At 39.2% G+C, this 13,886-nt stretch overlaps 1 protein-coding gene across 8 annotated transcripts in view; it reads left to right on the top strand.

The window, feature by feature from the left end:
• Positions 1 to 13,886, top strand: part of SLC26A5 (solute carrier family 26 member 5) — a 34,737-nt gene that overhangs the window by 15,324 nt on the left and 5,527 nt on the right. For all 8 annotated transcript variants that reach the window (NM_001397010.1, NM_001079477.2, XM_046932049.1 and 5 more), the window contains 11 exon segments: positions 3,082 to 3,192; positions 3,748 to 3,929; positions 4,425 to 4,589; positions 6,645 to 6,797; positions 7,931 to 8,013; positions 8,107 to 8,254; positions 9,149 to 9,262; positions 9,615 to 9,692; positions 10,607 to 10,702; positions 11,935 to 12,041; positions 13,241 to 13,310. In NM_001397010.1, the coding sequence (NP_001383939.1) occupies positions 3,082 to 3,192; positions 3,748 to 3,929; positions 4,425 to 4,589; positions 6,645 to 6,797; positions 7,931 to 8,013; positions 8,107 to 8,254; positions 9,149 to 9,262; positions 9,615 to 9,692; positions 10,607 to 10,702; positions 11,935 to 12,041; positions 13,241 to 13,310 (1,307 nt within the window).

Here is a 13,886-nt window from a genome sequence, read left to right as displayed (position 1 = left end):
GCTAAGGCAGGTTTGCTAGAGTAGGTCACACAGGAAAGCATGCAGGTGGGTTTGGAATACCTCCAGAGGAGGAGACTAAACAACCTCTCTGGGCAGCTATTCCAGTGCTTTGTCAACCTCAAAGTAAAGAAGCTTTTCCTCATGTTTGTATGAAACTTCTTACATTCCAGTTTGTGCTTCTTGCTGTTGTTGGGCACCACCAAAAAGAGCCTGGCCCCATACACCTGACTCCCACATGTTAGATACTTATGAGCATTGATAGTATCATTCTGAAACCCTCATTCTTCTCTTCTCCAGGCTGAACAGCCCCAGATCTCTCAGTCTTTCCTCACGAGAGAGATGCTCCAGGCCCCCAGTCATCTTTGTGGCCCACATGTTGGCAACTACTAAGTGGGCATCTCTGTGCTGACGTAGTAGCGGGCAAGAGTTGGCATGTTGAAAAGCAGTCAAGAGTAACTTACATAACAAGAATAAAACTCTTTGGACTTTCTGTTAAGTTAGTTGGAAGTTTCACACCTAGTAGAGCCAGGCTTTGAAGCTGGAGCAGACTCTGTAGAAGAGTAAGAGGGAAACTATATTCACTGTTCTTTTCAGTTCTTGGTGACTGGGCTAGTGAAGCCTTTTGTTAAGCCTGATGCTATCAGCAATTTCAGAACTGCTGCAGTGTTAAAAACTGGCATCATTTTTACTGCAGTGTCATTATGGGGTGCCATTACTTTTTTGGGAATGGCAGATTCATGACAACAGCTACTGTCCCAGTAGTTCTTGGATTAGAGAGAGCCCTTGATTTTTTTACAGGACCCAGTCCAGCGGGATCATCATGTTAAGGGTAATGAAGCATATATAAGTTTACTTAGATTTAATTAAGCTTTGGCTTATTTCCTATTTCTGCCTCACTCGTTCCCCTTTAGGCTGAGGCAGGTCTGAAGAATGAGTCTGCAGATCTCAGAAATCTAGATTTTTATGGGATGACCCATTAAGATAATGAAATATCCTAACTGAGTGCAACTGGCCTTTTTATTTCTGCAGCTTACCAGATTTATGCATTTGTTTGTTTTTTTTTTAATAATTAAGGATTCTTCCTTACACAAACATAAACATCACATAGCAGGGGATTGAAACTAGATGATCATTATGGTCCTTTCAACTCAGGCCATTCTATGATTCTGTTCTATGATTCTATCTTAAACAGATCAGTGCTGTGGTAAACTGTTAGAGAAATCTGTCATGCATTAGGCACAAACATCGCCATGTGTATACTGAGGCACAGTTTATGTGATGGACTAGATAAGGGCACTAAAATGTAAGTGGTCAGCAGTGAACTTTAAACTTAATGTTGTAACTTTGTTTTAAACTAAACATTATTCTTTCCTTCGGTGATTGCAGTCATACCCTTGAACTGCTCTTGATCTTTCCCTTTCTGAAAAGGCATAAGTTGAACTGCTGTTTTTCTGGAAAGGATGTCACTGTGGCAAGAATGAGGTCAAAGAAGCCTGGGAATCTTGCCAGGTTTGAGCAGTGTACTCCTCTCATGTCAATATCTCTTTATTTCCTTGGCACTGACAGTATTTTAAAAAATACCAGTACAAGTGAAAAGGAAGGAGAATAAAAGAGTATTCATAGACCCACCTTCCTACTTTGACACCACTGGTTTTTAGTCCTAGTCACTTTTACTGGTAAGTTCATTGCAATATTAAAGGCCAGGATGTTATGGTACAGGATGTTCTGTTGATGCTTTTGGCATGAGATAGCCCCTGGGACAGAGAGTACATGTGAGGTGAGTTTCAGAAGTACTTAATTAAAAGCTCATTGCTGCAAGAAAATAACAGTATCATCAGTCCAGTTCTGTTAGGAGTATGAATTCTTGGATACGTGAGGTCTTGGAGGTTTTGGGCATCAGCAAGTCCCTGTGAGCTACTCCATTGTACAAGACTACTTGGATGACACAGAACATTCCTTCCTGGCCTGTTCTTTTAGGATAACCTCATGCTTTGTCTCTGGATTTAAAAATACCTTAATAGAGGTGTTGTAGAGTATCACTTACTCTCCTTTATGGGCAAAGCGCTGAATTCTTTGAGAGTGATGGACTTCTGAGCTTTTCAGACTCAGACTAGAGCAGTTCACCAGAATGTGGTAGCAACACACAGCTTCTTTGTGTGTTGTGACTCTGCACTTGTCTAGGTGAACTGGAGAACAAATCAAGCCAGGATACAGCATTCTCTTTAGTGCAAGTCATGTAAAACTACTGGATTTGCTGAATTGCTCAGGACAGTTACTCTCCATATCATGTGATATACACCATTTGCTAGTGAGCTCAGTCCCATGATAAGCACCCATATAGCCCCACGGAGTAAGAGCACTGTGGGAGGTGTCCCTCCCTGACTTCCCTCAGTGCTGTTCTCCCACAGCTTAATCCTCATGCTTGTCAGCTCCATCAACAAATGGGAATAGTGTGGATTGCACTTAGACTGCATGTCTTAATAACAAAGCAATTTCATTTACTGAATATACTGGAAGGAATAAGGACTGTAAGCTCTTTGTCTTAATGGATTGTCAACAGTGCTTCCTTGTTTCTTATACAGGAACATGTTTTATGGATATGTGAAGTGTTGCGTAATCCCACTCATTCTGGGAAGAGGTGGGGAAGAAAGTGTTTGGTCAGCTGTAAGATGCCATGAAAATCATGTCTGATTAAAAAGCAGAAGAAAAATCAAACATGTTCTGCTCTGCGGTGGTGGAGTGTTCACTAATTTTTTGAGAACAGAAGACACAGAATGTGTTTGTTAACTATTTTGAAATACTTCCAACCACAAAGACACGTGCACACAAACATACCCATGCACATCTGCAATGCCTGTAGTTACAGACTTGTGGTTTCCTGAATCAAATAATTCAAGTTTCTGGGCACTGTCTTAGAGTATTATATGTATTTATTTAAGAATATTCTCTGCAAGACTTCTCTTTACCTGTGATGCATCTCTAATGCTCACATTAGATGAGTTCAGCTTTAGTAGACTTGAGTCCTTTTGCTTGAAATTGTTTTTTTTCTGCCTAACATACATATTTGTGTTTGTTTTCTAGGTTTAGCTTATGCTTTGCTGGCAGCTGTTCCCCCAGTATTTGGCCTATATTCTTCGTTTTATCCTGTCTTTCTGTATACTTTTTTTGGGACCTCCAAGCATATATCAATAGGTATAACTGTATGGATAACTGAAATTCTTTCTGTGTTTGTGCCTAACAGAGCTCTAAAAATTAAGTTATATAAATAGAAAGTGTAGTTGTTTTCTGTAAACTTGCATTTAAGTGAATAAGCAATACAAAAATGCGTTGACCCTGATAAGTTTTTTTATTGTTTATTTATCTATCCTGCTTAGGAAAGAATAAAGAGCTTGGGGGGGGGGGAGAGGTGTGGTTATGTCTAGAAACATATGCTATAAACTGCTGAACTATGATTTCATCTCTGTTGTCAACCATCTGTCTGGCCATGAGTCCCTAATTTGCATAATAGAAACTGAGATAGAAAAATGGCTGATGTTTACTTACCATGGAGGTCTGTGTTTGATATCTAAATAGCTTTAGTGATACTGAGTACTGGAGTAACTTCTGGGACTAAAAAATAAGCTATTTAGATAGAAGAATCTATTATCAAATAATTCTGTGGATCTGTGCAGGAGTAAAGAAGCCTAGAACTGTTTCTTATACCTGCCAGAATTTTAATGTATTATTTTCCTTTCCCCCTTATTTCAGGCACTTTTGCTGTGATTAGTATGATGGTTGGCGGGGTTGCTGTGAGACAAGTGCCTGATGAAGTGATCTCTGTAGGCTATAACTCAACTAACGCTACAGATGCCTCAGATTACTACAGTCTTAGGGATGACAAGCGGGTGCAAGTAGCTGTGACCCTCGCCTTTCTTTCAGGAATTATCCAGGTACGTGCACACAGCTTGTTGTAAGAGCTGCTGCCAGATTTGCAGCTGCCAGGGCAGCGGATCTTAGTCAACAGACTTGTGCTTCAGCAGTGTGCTGTGTAGAATGCAGGCTGCTTCATGGCAGCTACGTAGCAGAAGTGGCTTGCAGGGAGATGCGTGGGAAGCAAGTCTGTGTCTGGGCATCTTGGCTTGACTGGTAAAAACAGGACCTCCCCTTTCATTTTTAGCTATCTTGTCAGAAAAGAACTCTACATGATGTTCTCTAATAGGTCCATAAATGCATACAAGCACCTGTTTGCACGTGTCTTGTGTTGTGCCTGCCAGTTGAATGGAAGATTTGGTGCACTGATGGCTGCTTACTGAATTGTGGCTTTGGAAGGGCCAGGTTCAGGGCTGCCTGATTTGGCTTGGGGATAAGAAGATCTGTCCGCTATGTAGTGCTGAGCCTCAGATTACAATGAGAGTCACACGGTTTCTGTTCCTCTTCTTCATTAGTTGTGTTTAGGTTTTCTTCGATTTGGGTTTGTCGCCATCTATTTAACAGAGCCTCTGGTGCGAGGATTTACTACTGCTGCTGCAGTTCATGTCTTCACTTCACAGTTAAAGTATCTGCTTGGAGTAAAGACTAGCCGATACAGTGGACCCCTCTCAGTTGTATACGTAAGTAACTACCTTCAATAAATATGCAAGTGCCACATTGTCATGGCCTAGTACTTAAGCCATTTTCTATTAAATAAAAGTATTTTGGCACTAAGTAGAACAAAATTCAGAACTGGGTGTCAGATCCTTAAGTGCTATAGCAATATTTGAGCATCTTAAAGTGTGTCTTGGGTCAGAATAAATCAGCACAGTCTGAGGTGGGCAGATTTTAGGATTCTGCTAAATGTAGTTTTCCAGCATGAGCAGATAAAACTCATTGGAATGAGTCTCTTGTAGGAAAACATCTGTCCTCCTAATGAAATAGAAGCCTGAAGCTTTGTATGACATGTTTTACTGTAAACCAGAGATGTTTTGCAAAAGTAGGAAATGTTATTCTCAGAACCTTGTCCGGTCTGTATTTCTTTAATTTCACACATGGCTCCCGATGGCTGTATTCTTCATTTCCTGTTTGTAAGCTGTTTTGCAGTGTGACTGGATATAAAGTGCTGTGCCATCATAAATGTACCTGCTCTTTAATGTAGTAAAAGAGAACTATTTTTAAAGCAAGGCACTCCATGTAAAACACTGCTATTTATTAAAGGCTATAAGCATTAGAACTGAGTGTTTGGAGCATACAGTGATACAGTATTTGGCATAGCCTATAGCCTTAGTTTCCACACACCTTCTGTCTAATGCACAACATTTGATTCATAATGATAGAAAAGAAACCATGCAGTGTAAAGCTGTTATTTGGTTAATATGACTTCAGGAAACCCAAAAGCTGTTGTTCACTTAAATTTAAAATTGGCAGTTGTACTTGGAAAGAAACTTAATAGATACCTTACAGCAAAGTATTGTTTACAGGGGCATTCTAATAGAAATCGTAACCAAAGCATAAATTAAAGCTTTGGTTATGATTTCTGTTGAAACACTGAGAGTGAATGAGCACTGGCACAGGTGCCCAGAGAGGTTGTGGTGTCTCCTTCTCTAGAGATATTAAAAGCCACCTGGACACAGTCCTGGATTATGTGCTCAAAGGGACCCTGCTTGAGCAGGGAGGATGCACCAGATGACCTCCAAAGATCCCTTCCAACCTCAACCATTTTGTGATTCTGTGATTACTTTTCCTGTTGTTATGAACAAGCAGGGTTGAAATGCATCTAGATCTGATTTACCTACCATTCTAGGAAGCTCCAAGTTTACATAATCAGTGCTCCAATTTTGCAGACAAGAAATCTTGAATAGAAGAATAGGGAAAGTCTCAAATATCTATGAAAACCAAAGCTTTTAGGCAGACTGAAGCATTTTTATTGCTGAGCAATCAGTATTTCAGTTACAGTGGTGAGGGCTGCAGAAAATGTTTCTTGGAAATTTTTCTTGTGCAATTGCACAGATTCAACAAACCTTTTGGAAACAGGGTCATGCAGGCTTGCTAAATTATTTTGCTAAATAATTATTTGCTGTGGAAGAAGATGGAGTAATGGTTAGAGGATGTATTTACCTTCTAGTAACTTCTGTGTTTCAGCAAGCTTCCTTTTCTAACACCCTTTCTAATAGTGTTTTTCAGCTGAAAGAAATTTGCAGTAATGGCCAGTTCAGTGTTGTTGCAAGATTGTTGTTATTTAATCACATCGCTATGGTAACTTCAGTGGTGGTATCAGCAGCTTTATCCTTTAGAAATGGCTTTTGCAGCTTTGAATAGATGTGACTTGCCAAAGAATATTTGAAGGTATTAGAAGAGATTGGTATTTATTCCTTTCAGGTCAATGCCAGTATGAAATATGTGTGAAAATGCTGAGCATAAGAGATGTGTTTTGGACTTTTCCCCCCGTTGTAGCAATTTTTCTCCAAATTTTTGACCCATTTGAGTAAGATTGATACTATAAATGATTGCAAATCTGTTTCCCTCATTGAGATATTCTGAGCTTCTGTATTTTATTGTAACAGTGGGGATTTTGGTGAAGCAATGATTAGCTGCCGTTATAGATGTAGAATAAAAACAGCAGTGGCAAATACCCTAAGAAAATAAATCTGAATAATTTTGATCTTCATGGAGATGCTTCTGTTGTGTTACAGAGCCTAGTTGCTGTGTTTTCAAAAATAACAACAACCAATATTGCTGCACTGATTGTTGGGTTAACGTGCATTGCTCTATTGCTGATTGGCAAGGAAATCAATCTCCGATTTAAGAAGAAACTGCCAGTTCCTATTCCTATGGAGATCATTGTGGTAAGTCCGTTGTGAAATTCTGTAGCTTAATTATATACCTCTTCTAGAGTTGTAGAATTGATGTCATTTTTTTATCAAGTCTTTGGGACTTTAGGGTAACTTCTGTGGAATGTAATTTGTTCAAGACTTGGTCCAGTTGAGTGTTTGGATGCTTGAGAGGTTTAGGCACTGATAAGTTTTAGGCCTGAACTCCCAAATAAGAATTGAGCTTTGGCACCTGAGTGAGTCTCTGCATGGCATGCCTCTGATCAGCATGGAGTACAAGAGCTCAGAATCCCCTTCTCAGGAAAGGTGCTTATGGCTGCCTGTTCCAGAGGTTCTGCAGGGCTTGCTTTCTTTTTAAAATGCAGTGGTAGAAAGAAGAGCAGGAACCAGTGAGACTTCTTCCTTTCTCTGAGACTGCTTTATCCATGGATTTTAGTGTAGTCTTCTAAAAACACAATTAATCCTGCAGTCAAGTATCAGACCATCTTAATAATCCACGTCTCACGTTAACTTTCACCTTTAAAAGTGTTTGGATTTAAAAATGAGTTCTCAGATAACTAGAGCTAGCAAACAACCTGCACAGAAACACAGCCATGGGAGTAGCTGAAGGCATAGATACAATCTGTATGAGGAACGAAGAAAGGAGCTGCTTCTCAGAGATGGTGGAGAAGATGCTTTAGAGTATTGTTTAATAGTAAGGCAGTAGCAACACAATCTCAGACCTGTAGCTTTCATTTCTCCTGCACCAGTTATTTTTGCAGATAACATGCATACTCTGCACAAGAAAATATGGCAGTGGAATCCTTCTCTTGCACTGAGTTTCCTAATATATGCTGTTCTGTGGTGCTGTTTGTATTTCCTAATACATGCTATTCTACCTGGGCTTAGCTCAAGTAAAGGGTATTTGAGTGATTTGGATCATACCACAACATGCTCCATTTAACTGTCTCCAGCAAATGAAGTCAGCAAGGGTTGAAGGTGATGAATGGAAAACTTTGGAACTTTCTCCTTTTATCTGCTTCTATACCCACTAACTCTTAGAAAACTGACTGACAAATGGATGTTATCCTTTGTGTGTTACTTACAATAAGTTGTTATTCCTTCAGACGTATCTCTTCTTAGCTCTTGATGCATTTGCGGGTTTTTAGGTCATTATCGGCACAGGAGTTTCAGCTGGAATGAATCTGACTGAGTCATATGGAGTGGATGTTGTTGGGAAAATTCCTCAAGGGTAGGGGTGATATATTCTCATTCAAACCATACCTTTTTCATATAGCGTGTAGCTTTTATTATAGTAAATGTAACCATTTATTTCTTCTCCAAGGTTAAGTGCACCAGCAGTTCCTGAGATTCAACTCATCCCAGCAATATTTATAGATGCAGTAGCAATAGCAATAGTTGGATTTTCAATGGCTGTATCTATGGCCAAGATCTTTGCCCTTAAACACGGTTACACCATTGATGGGAATCAGGTAAAAGTATTTTACTTTTTGTACGGAAAATATTCACTATCACCTTCATTTCTTTATTAAAGCAGAAAGGCGTATTGGACAAGAATGGGTTTTTTCTTTCATTGTGGAATCAAGTTTTTGGCAGCCTACACAATTAAATGCCAGGAGTTGTTTTAAGCTCTTGTAGCTCCGTTTTAATGACTAGTTACACTTGTACCTTTGCTCTGGGAAACTTTGGTTGAAGTTGGACATGTGCATGAACAATAATTGTTGGGACAGCCATTACTTAGGCTACTCTCCTGATAGGCACCTGTTTTACTTCTGCATTCTTTCACAGTGGAACGTAGAGTTCCCATGTGATAGGTATATTGTCTTCAGTACCAAATAGTACTTTTCAGTACTTCAGTACTATTATATATAGTTTAGAAATTCCAATGGTGTTTTACTTGTTATTTATCCATTGCAAATAGTTAGTTTGTCCTGTGGGTGGTAATACAGTTGTTGTTTGTTTTATTCTTAATAAATAGATATTTTAGAGTAGAAAGCAGAGAACATTGTTTGTATGATAAACCATTTTTAATGCAATTTTAGCATTAAAATTCAAGTTAGGCCTGAGTTGAAGAAATTTTTTAAAACAAACAATTCTGTCATTCATTTTCATTCTCAGTCTCACTGATCACAGTAACATTTAAGGATGAGAAATGTCTCCAGCACCATATCAAATACTTCATTTAACGCATGATTTAATGTGCATTAACTTGTACTTGTGGTTCTCTCTCATGCTTAAGTTATGATAAGGTAGTTATAAAAGCACTGTAAATAAGAGGTGGTTTTTATTATGTATGGATAGCTCCACCTTCATACAGCTGCTAGGTATAACTGCCTTTTGTTTTGCTCTGAATTTTTTTAACACAGGAACTTATTGCCTTGGGAATATGTAACTCTGTGGGGTCGTTTTTCCAAAGCTTTCCAATCACTTGTTCAATGTCCCGAAGTCTCGTTCAGGAAAGCACTGGTGGGAAAACTCAGGTATGTAAACCCAAATTTGGAGCCAAAGTTTGCTTTGTTTTTCCTTTTTCCTTTTTTTTTTTTTTCTTTTCCATTTTTTTTGTGCTCCAAAGCTGAAGTCTGGAGTTCCACTGGACTGCCTTATTTCTCTGCCTTGACCAGAAGAAGTAACTGCAGTTTCCCCTGTTTCATATCCTGTCTGGGTCAGGATAGGAGGCTGCATGACAGTGAGAATGGACAAATTGAGTGGGAGGGATCAGATATGACTCAGCCAGCCTTTTGGGAAGCACAGGAAGCATTAGCTCATGAGTAATACTGCCCTTTTGGGGCACTTCTGGCTATTCAGATGTCACTTCTTGCTTATTTTGTTCAGATTGCAGGTGCACTCTCTTCAATTATGGTTCTGTTGGTAATTGTGGCAATTGGATACCTCTTTGAGCCACTTCCACAGGTAAGGTAGTTTTGCCTGCTAAGCACTGGATGTCAGTGCAGAAGCCAGCTAGTATTGCTTAAAACAGAGATTATGGAGTGATTGATGAGTAAGCAGAGTTAGGGCTTGGTTCAGAAACCCTTAAATTTTGTTTGTAGATTCTTTCTGTAAGTTAGATTGATAATTAATAAATATTTTGAAAAATACAGCAAGCTTCTGCAGTTGTTATTGTTTTTAATATTGACCATTCTGGACTCTGCTTTTAAGACATAAAATTAATATCTTCAAATGATTCCCCTTTTGTTGCAGGATAGGAATTCTGGGAAGAGGCTGAAAAGTTAAATGAGAATTATAAATCAGCTGGAGAGGGTTGGGGTTTGGTGATGGCTCAGCATAATGAGTTGAAGTAAAAATAATTTTCCTTATTTCTATTAAAATTTATTCATGTGAATGGATACATACCAATTAAAAAAAAAAAAACAACAACATGATTCTGGTGTCATGGAGGGATGATATGCAATTCCTGTTCTGTTGGTTTTTGTTTGTTTGCTTTCTTAATAAGAGATGTATATTGGTTCATACCCATATGACTGTCACAGAATTTTTACAAGATATGGCAGAGAAACTTGAATCTGAGATTATAGTCCAGCTGCTTCAAGTACTGCAGGCACTGTAACTGCAGCAGCCTGAAGCTTGGGAATACGTGATTTCTCCTGCCAGGAAGGAGAGTAAATCAAATTGTACTGATTCTGGCTTGCCATTTCTGTGACAGAAAGAAAAATATATCTACACTGAACTACTTCAAAAGTTGTTTTTTAAGCTGAACATCCGCAGAAGACTTATATCAGTTTTATGAGCACAGAAAGCAGTTATTTTGGATGCTTTGAAGCAGTTTTCTTTTGCTTCTGAAAATAACATTTTTGTAACATTCCTAGACAGTGCTGGCTGCAATTGTAATGGTGAACCTGAAAGGAATGTTTAAGCAGTTTGCAGACGTTGCACACTTCTGGAGAACCAGTAAGATCGAACTGGTGGGTAATGCACAGCTCAGAGCATATATTTAACTGTACTAAATGTGTTGCTCCTCTTCTCCCAGTCCTCCAAAACGGCATAGAAACTTAGCAGGGAATTACAAATTGGGTTGTAAGACTTTAAATGGAGTGTGATCTGTTGCAGACAAGAATGTTTTTGTGCTTGTTCAACAGCCTTTAGCTCAGGTCAGAAGTAGTTTAGTTGTGGTAAAAGCGAGGCTTTTGCAGTGTTGCTATAGGAACTGTACTGAAGGCTGTAGGAATGCCTGAAAGGAATTTGAAATACACAGTAACAGAAAACTACATGAAAGTATTTGTCATCTTCTGAGACAAACGAAAATCCTGTCCATAGTGATTTTCTGGATTAATGTTAGTTTGTTATTGACCCAAAGTAAGATGATTAGTGGTTTGCAGCAGTGTACTTACTGCTGGGGGAATGTGGAAATGTGACAGAGACTGCAGTGTACTGACACATGGGTAGCCCTCTACCCCATGGGTCAGATACCCAACCTCAGGAGTTAATTGCAGCCATATATATATGATGATTTCCAAAATTCTGGACAACCAGAGAACTAAATCCTTGAGATCATCAGAATAAAATGGTATGTCCTCGTTATTGGCTTCAGCTGCTCTTTGAGATCTGTGAAATAGTTCTGCTGGCTCAGAAATGCAACTAGTTTATATATAGCATGGCAGAGACCTTAGTGCATTTGAAGCGCTGAGTTCTCCCTTTTTCAGTAGCAAGCTTCTCTCGACATATGTATGGAATCAGGTGTCTCATCCAGGCAAAGACAATTAATTGTTCAGGAGTTCTTAGGGCAATCCTTCTTTGTGTATTTTATTTATATAGCTAACAATTCACTCTGCAAATAGCAGGGTTTGCAACAACTGCTCAGTAAAAGATGAAAATAAATGAGAGCTACTTTTGCCCGTCTTGTATGTTTCTTTATCCTTCAGTGCTGGGAGTCTGCTGTTAACTCAGCATTCCTTGGAGAACAGGACTCAATGTATTAATTAATATGGGACAATTTGTCAAATGTTATGTTAGTGTGCCTTGAGCTTTTATACCCTTTTCAAAGGTTAAGGCAATTACAGTCTGCTATCATGATGAATTACATCATAGCCTGTTCCTGAGCAGAAGAGATTCATAGGCTTCAGGCTGAACTATGCTGTTGTTTTTTTGTACTAACAGAAGAGGATGCATATTAATTCAGAGCTTTTCTTTGTTTTAGGCCATCTGGGTGGTAGCTTTTGTGGCTTCTCTTTTCCTGGGACTAGACTATGGTTTGCTTACTGCAGTAGCATTTGCAATGATAACCGTTATTTACAGAACACAAAGGTCAGATTTCTTCTTTATTAACATCAGTGTTTATTCGACTTCTGTGTGGTTTTGTTTGTTTAAGGGATGCAAATAAGCAGCAGACCTTTCCCTCTCCCTTCAACTGCACGCAGTATAGAATCTGCTTCATAATGTAGTTCATGCAGGACATGACCCATGGCCCTGATCTCGGGTTCAAATTTTACTTTTCTGAGAACGAAATTTCAGTCATAGATGGGAATTTTGATTTCTTACTTCACTTAATCCTGTTTGTATTGTTTTTTAATGCCTGGAATGCAGAACTTCAAACCTGTTTGGTACTAGGTTCAGTAAATGATTACCTTTTATGTGCACTGTCACAGTCAAATTGAAGAAGCTGGGTCAGATTATCACTAGCTAAATGTTTAAGTATTTATAAAGAAGTTCTAATTCATCAAAAAAGTATCCATGCCCATCTCGTTTTTCAGATCACTTCTTCTTGCTCAAAGCTTTCTTCTTGTTCAGAGCTTTTAGTTCACAGTAAAAGTTATCTTCCAGATCTAGAGCAGAATGATTTCTTGCGTGTGTGAATAGGACTTCACATGTTACATGAGGCCTCTCTGCTCAAGGTGTTGGTTATCTAGATGGAAAATCTGTACAAGTCTTTGTTTCCATCTGTGTTGGAGTGAAACAAAATTCTGAGATTTCTACACTGAATAAATAAGCGTCGTCTTCTGCCAGCTGTACGTGGTTTGATCCTTGCAAGCATCTCAGCACTTTGCTGTCACACTGCCTCTTTTTTGTCTCTGAGTTGGGAATGTTCATCTTCTCGGGTATGCTTGTCCTGGGAGCAGGCTTTTTGGAGTTGCAGCATATTTTGTGCCAGTTCGAACTGCTGTGCTTAAAAGATAGTCAATGAAGTTGCACTAGTTTAAACCAAAGAAAACGTACTCTGTAACTCCGCATGCTGTGGCTCTTCAGAAAATGGCAGCACTACAGTGCTACGTTTCTGAATTGTTTCTGCATTGGCAGAAGCAATTGGCATGACTTATCACTACATAGCTCCTTGCTGGCTCCTTAGTTTTGTTTCTTCCACAAACTACCCACTGCATTTGACCACATTAAGATAAAATTGTGGCAGACAGAATGACCATTTAAAATAAGATTCAAAATATTTTATGTACTCACTTTTCCACTTTTTAAGTGATAATATTGAAATGTTTGCCTCCATTTCCCTTCAGGCCTCAATACAGAATCCTTGGTCAGATTCCTGACACAGATATCTACTGTGATGTGGAAGAGTATGAAGAGGTAGGAGTGTATTTTTGTGCATGGTTTTACGTATTGGAACAGAGATGACTGTGGCAATTGTCTGGTGTGCACCTGCAGTATGCTTTCAGGAAGCAAATAAATGTTACTAGGAAAAGCCATATTGTTCAGAATGCTACCTTCTTGTCCTGCATTGTATGTTTGACTAGGAGATGATCACAAGTAACTTTTACACTAATTATCATTGCGCTGGCATAGTACAGAATGGTAAGATTTGTAGAAATACGACTGCAGAACCTTCTGTGTATGCAATTGCAAACAAGGCCAGCTTCTCTAATTGTGTGACAGTATTAAATGAAATCTATAAGCACCAGGACTGTTATTTAGAACTGAACCATAGAATGGCTTAGGTTGGAGGGGACATTAAAGATCATGTAGTTCCAAACCCCCTGATGTGGGCAGGGCTGCCCCCCACCAGTTCAGGCTGCCCAGGGCCCCATCTAACCCGGCCTTGAATGCCTCCAGGGGTGGGGATGGGGTACCCACAGCTTCTCTGGGCAGCTGTGCCAGGGCCTCACCGCCCTCTGACTGAAAAATTTCTTCTTAACATCTAACTTA

This window comes from Gallus gallus, chromosome 1 (genome assembly GCF_016699485.2).
Source record: "Gallus gallus isolate bGalGal1 chromosome 1, bGalGal1.mat.broiler.GRCg7b, whole genome shotgun sequence".
Lineage (NCBI taxonomy): Eukaryota > Metazoa > Chordata > Aves > Galliformes > Phasianidae > Gallus > Gallus gallus.
The sequence above is the reverse complement of the archived record's forward strand: the minus strand, read 5'-3'. Positions and strand labels throughout refer to the sequence as shown.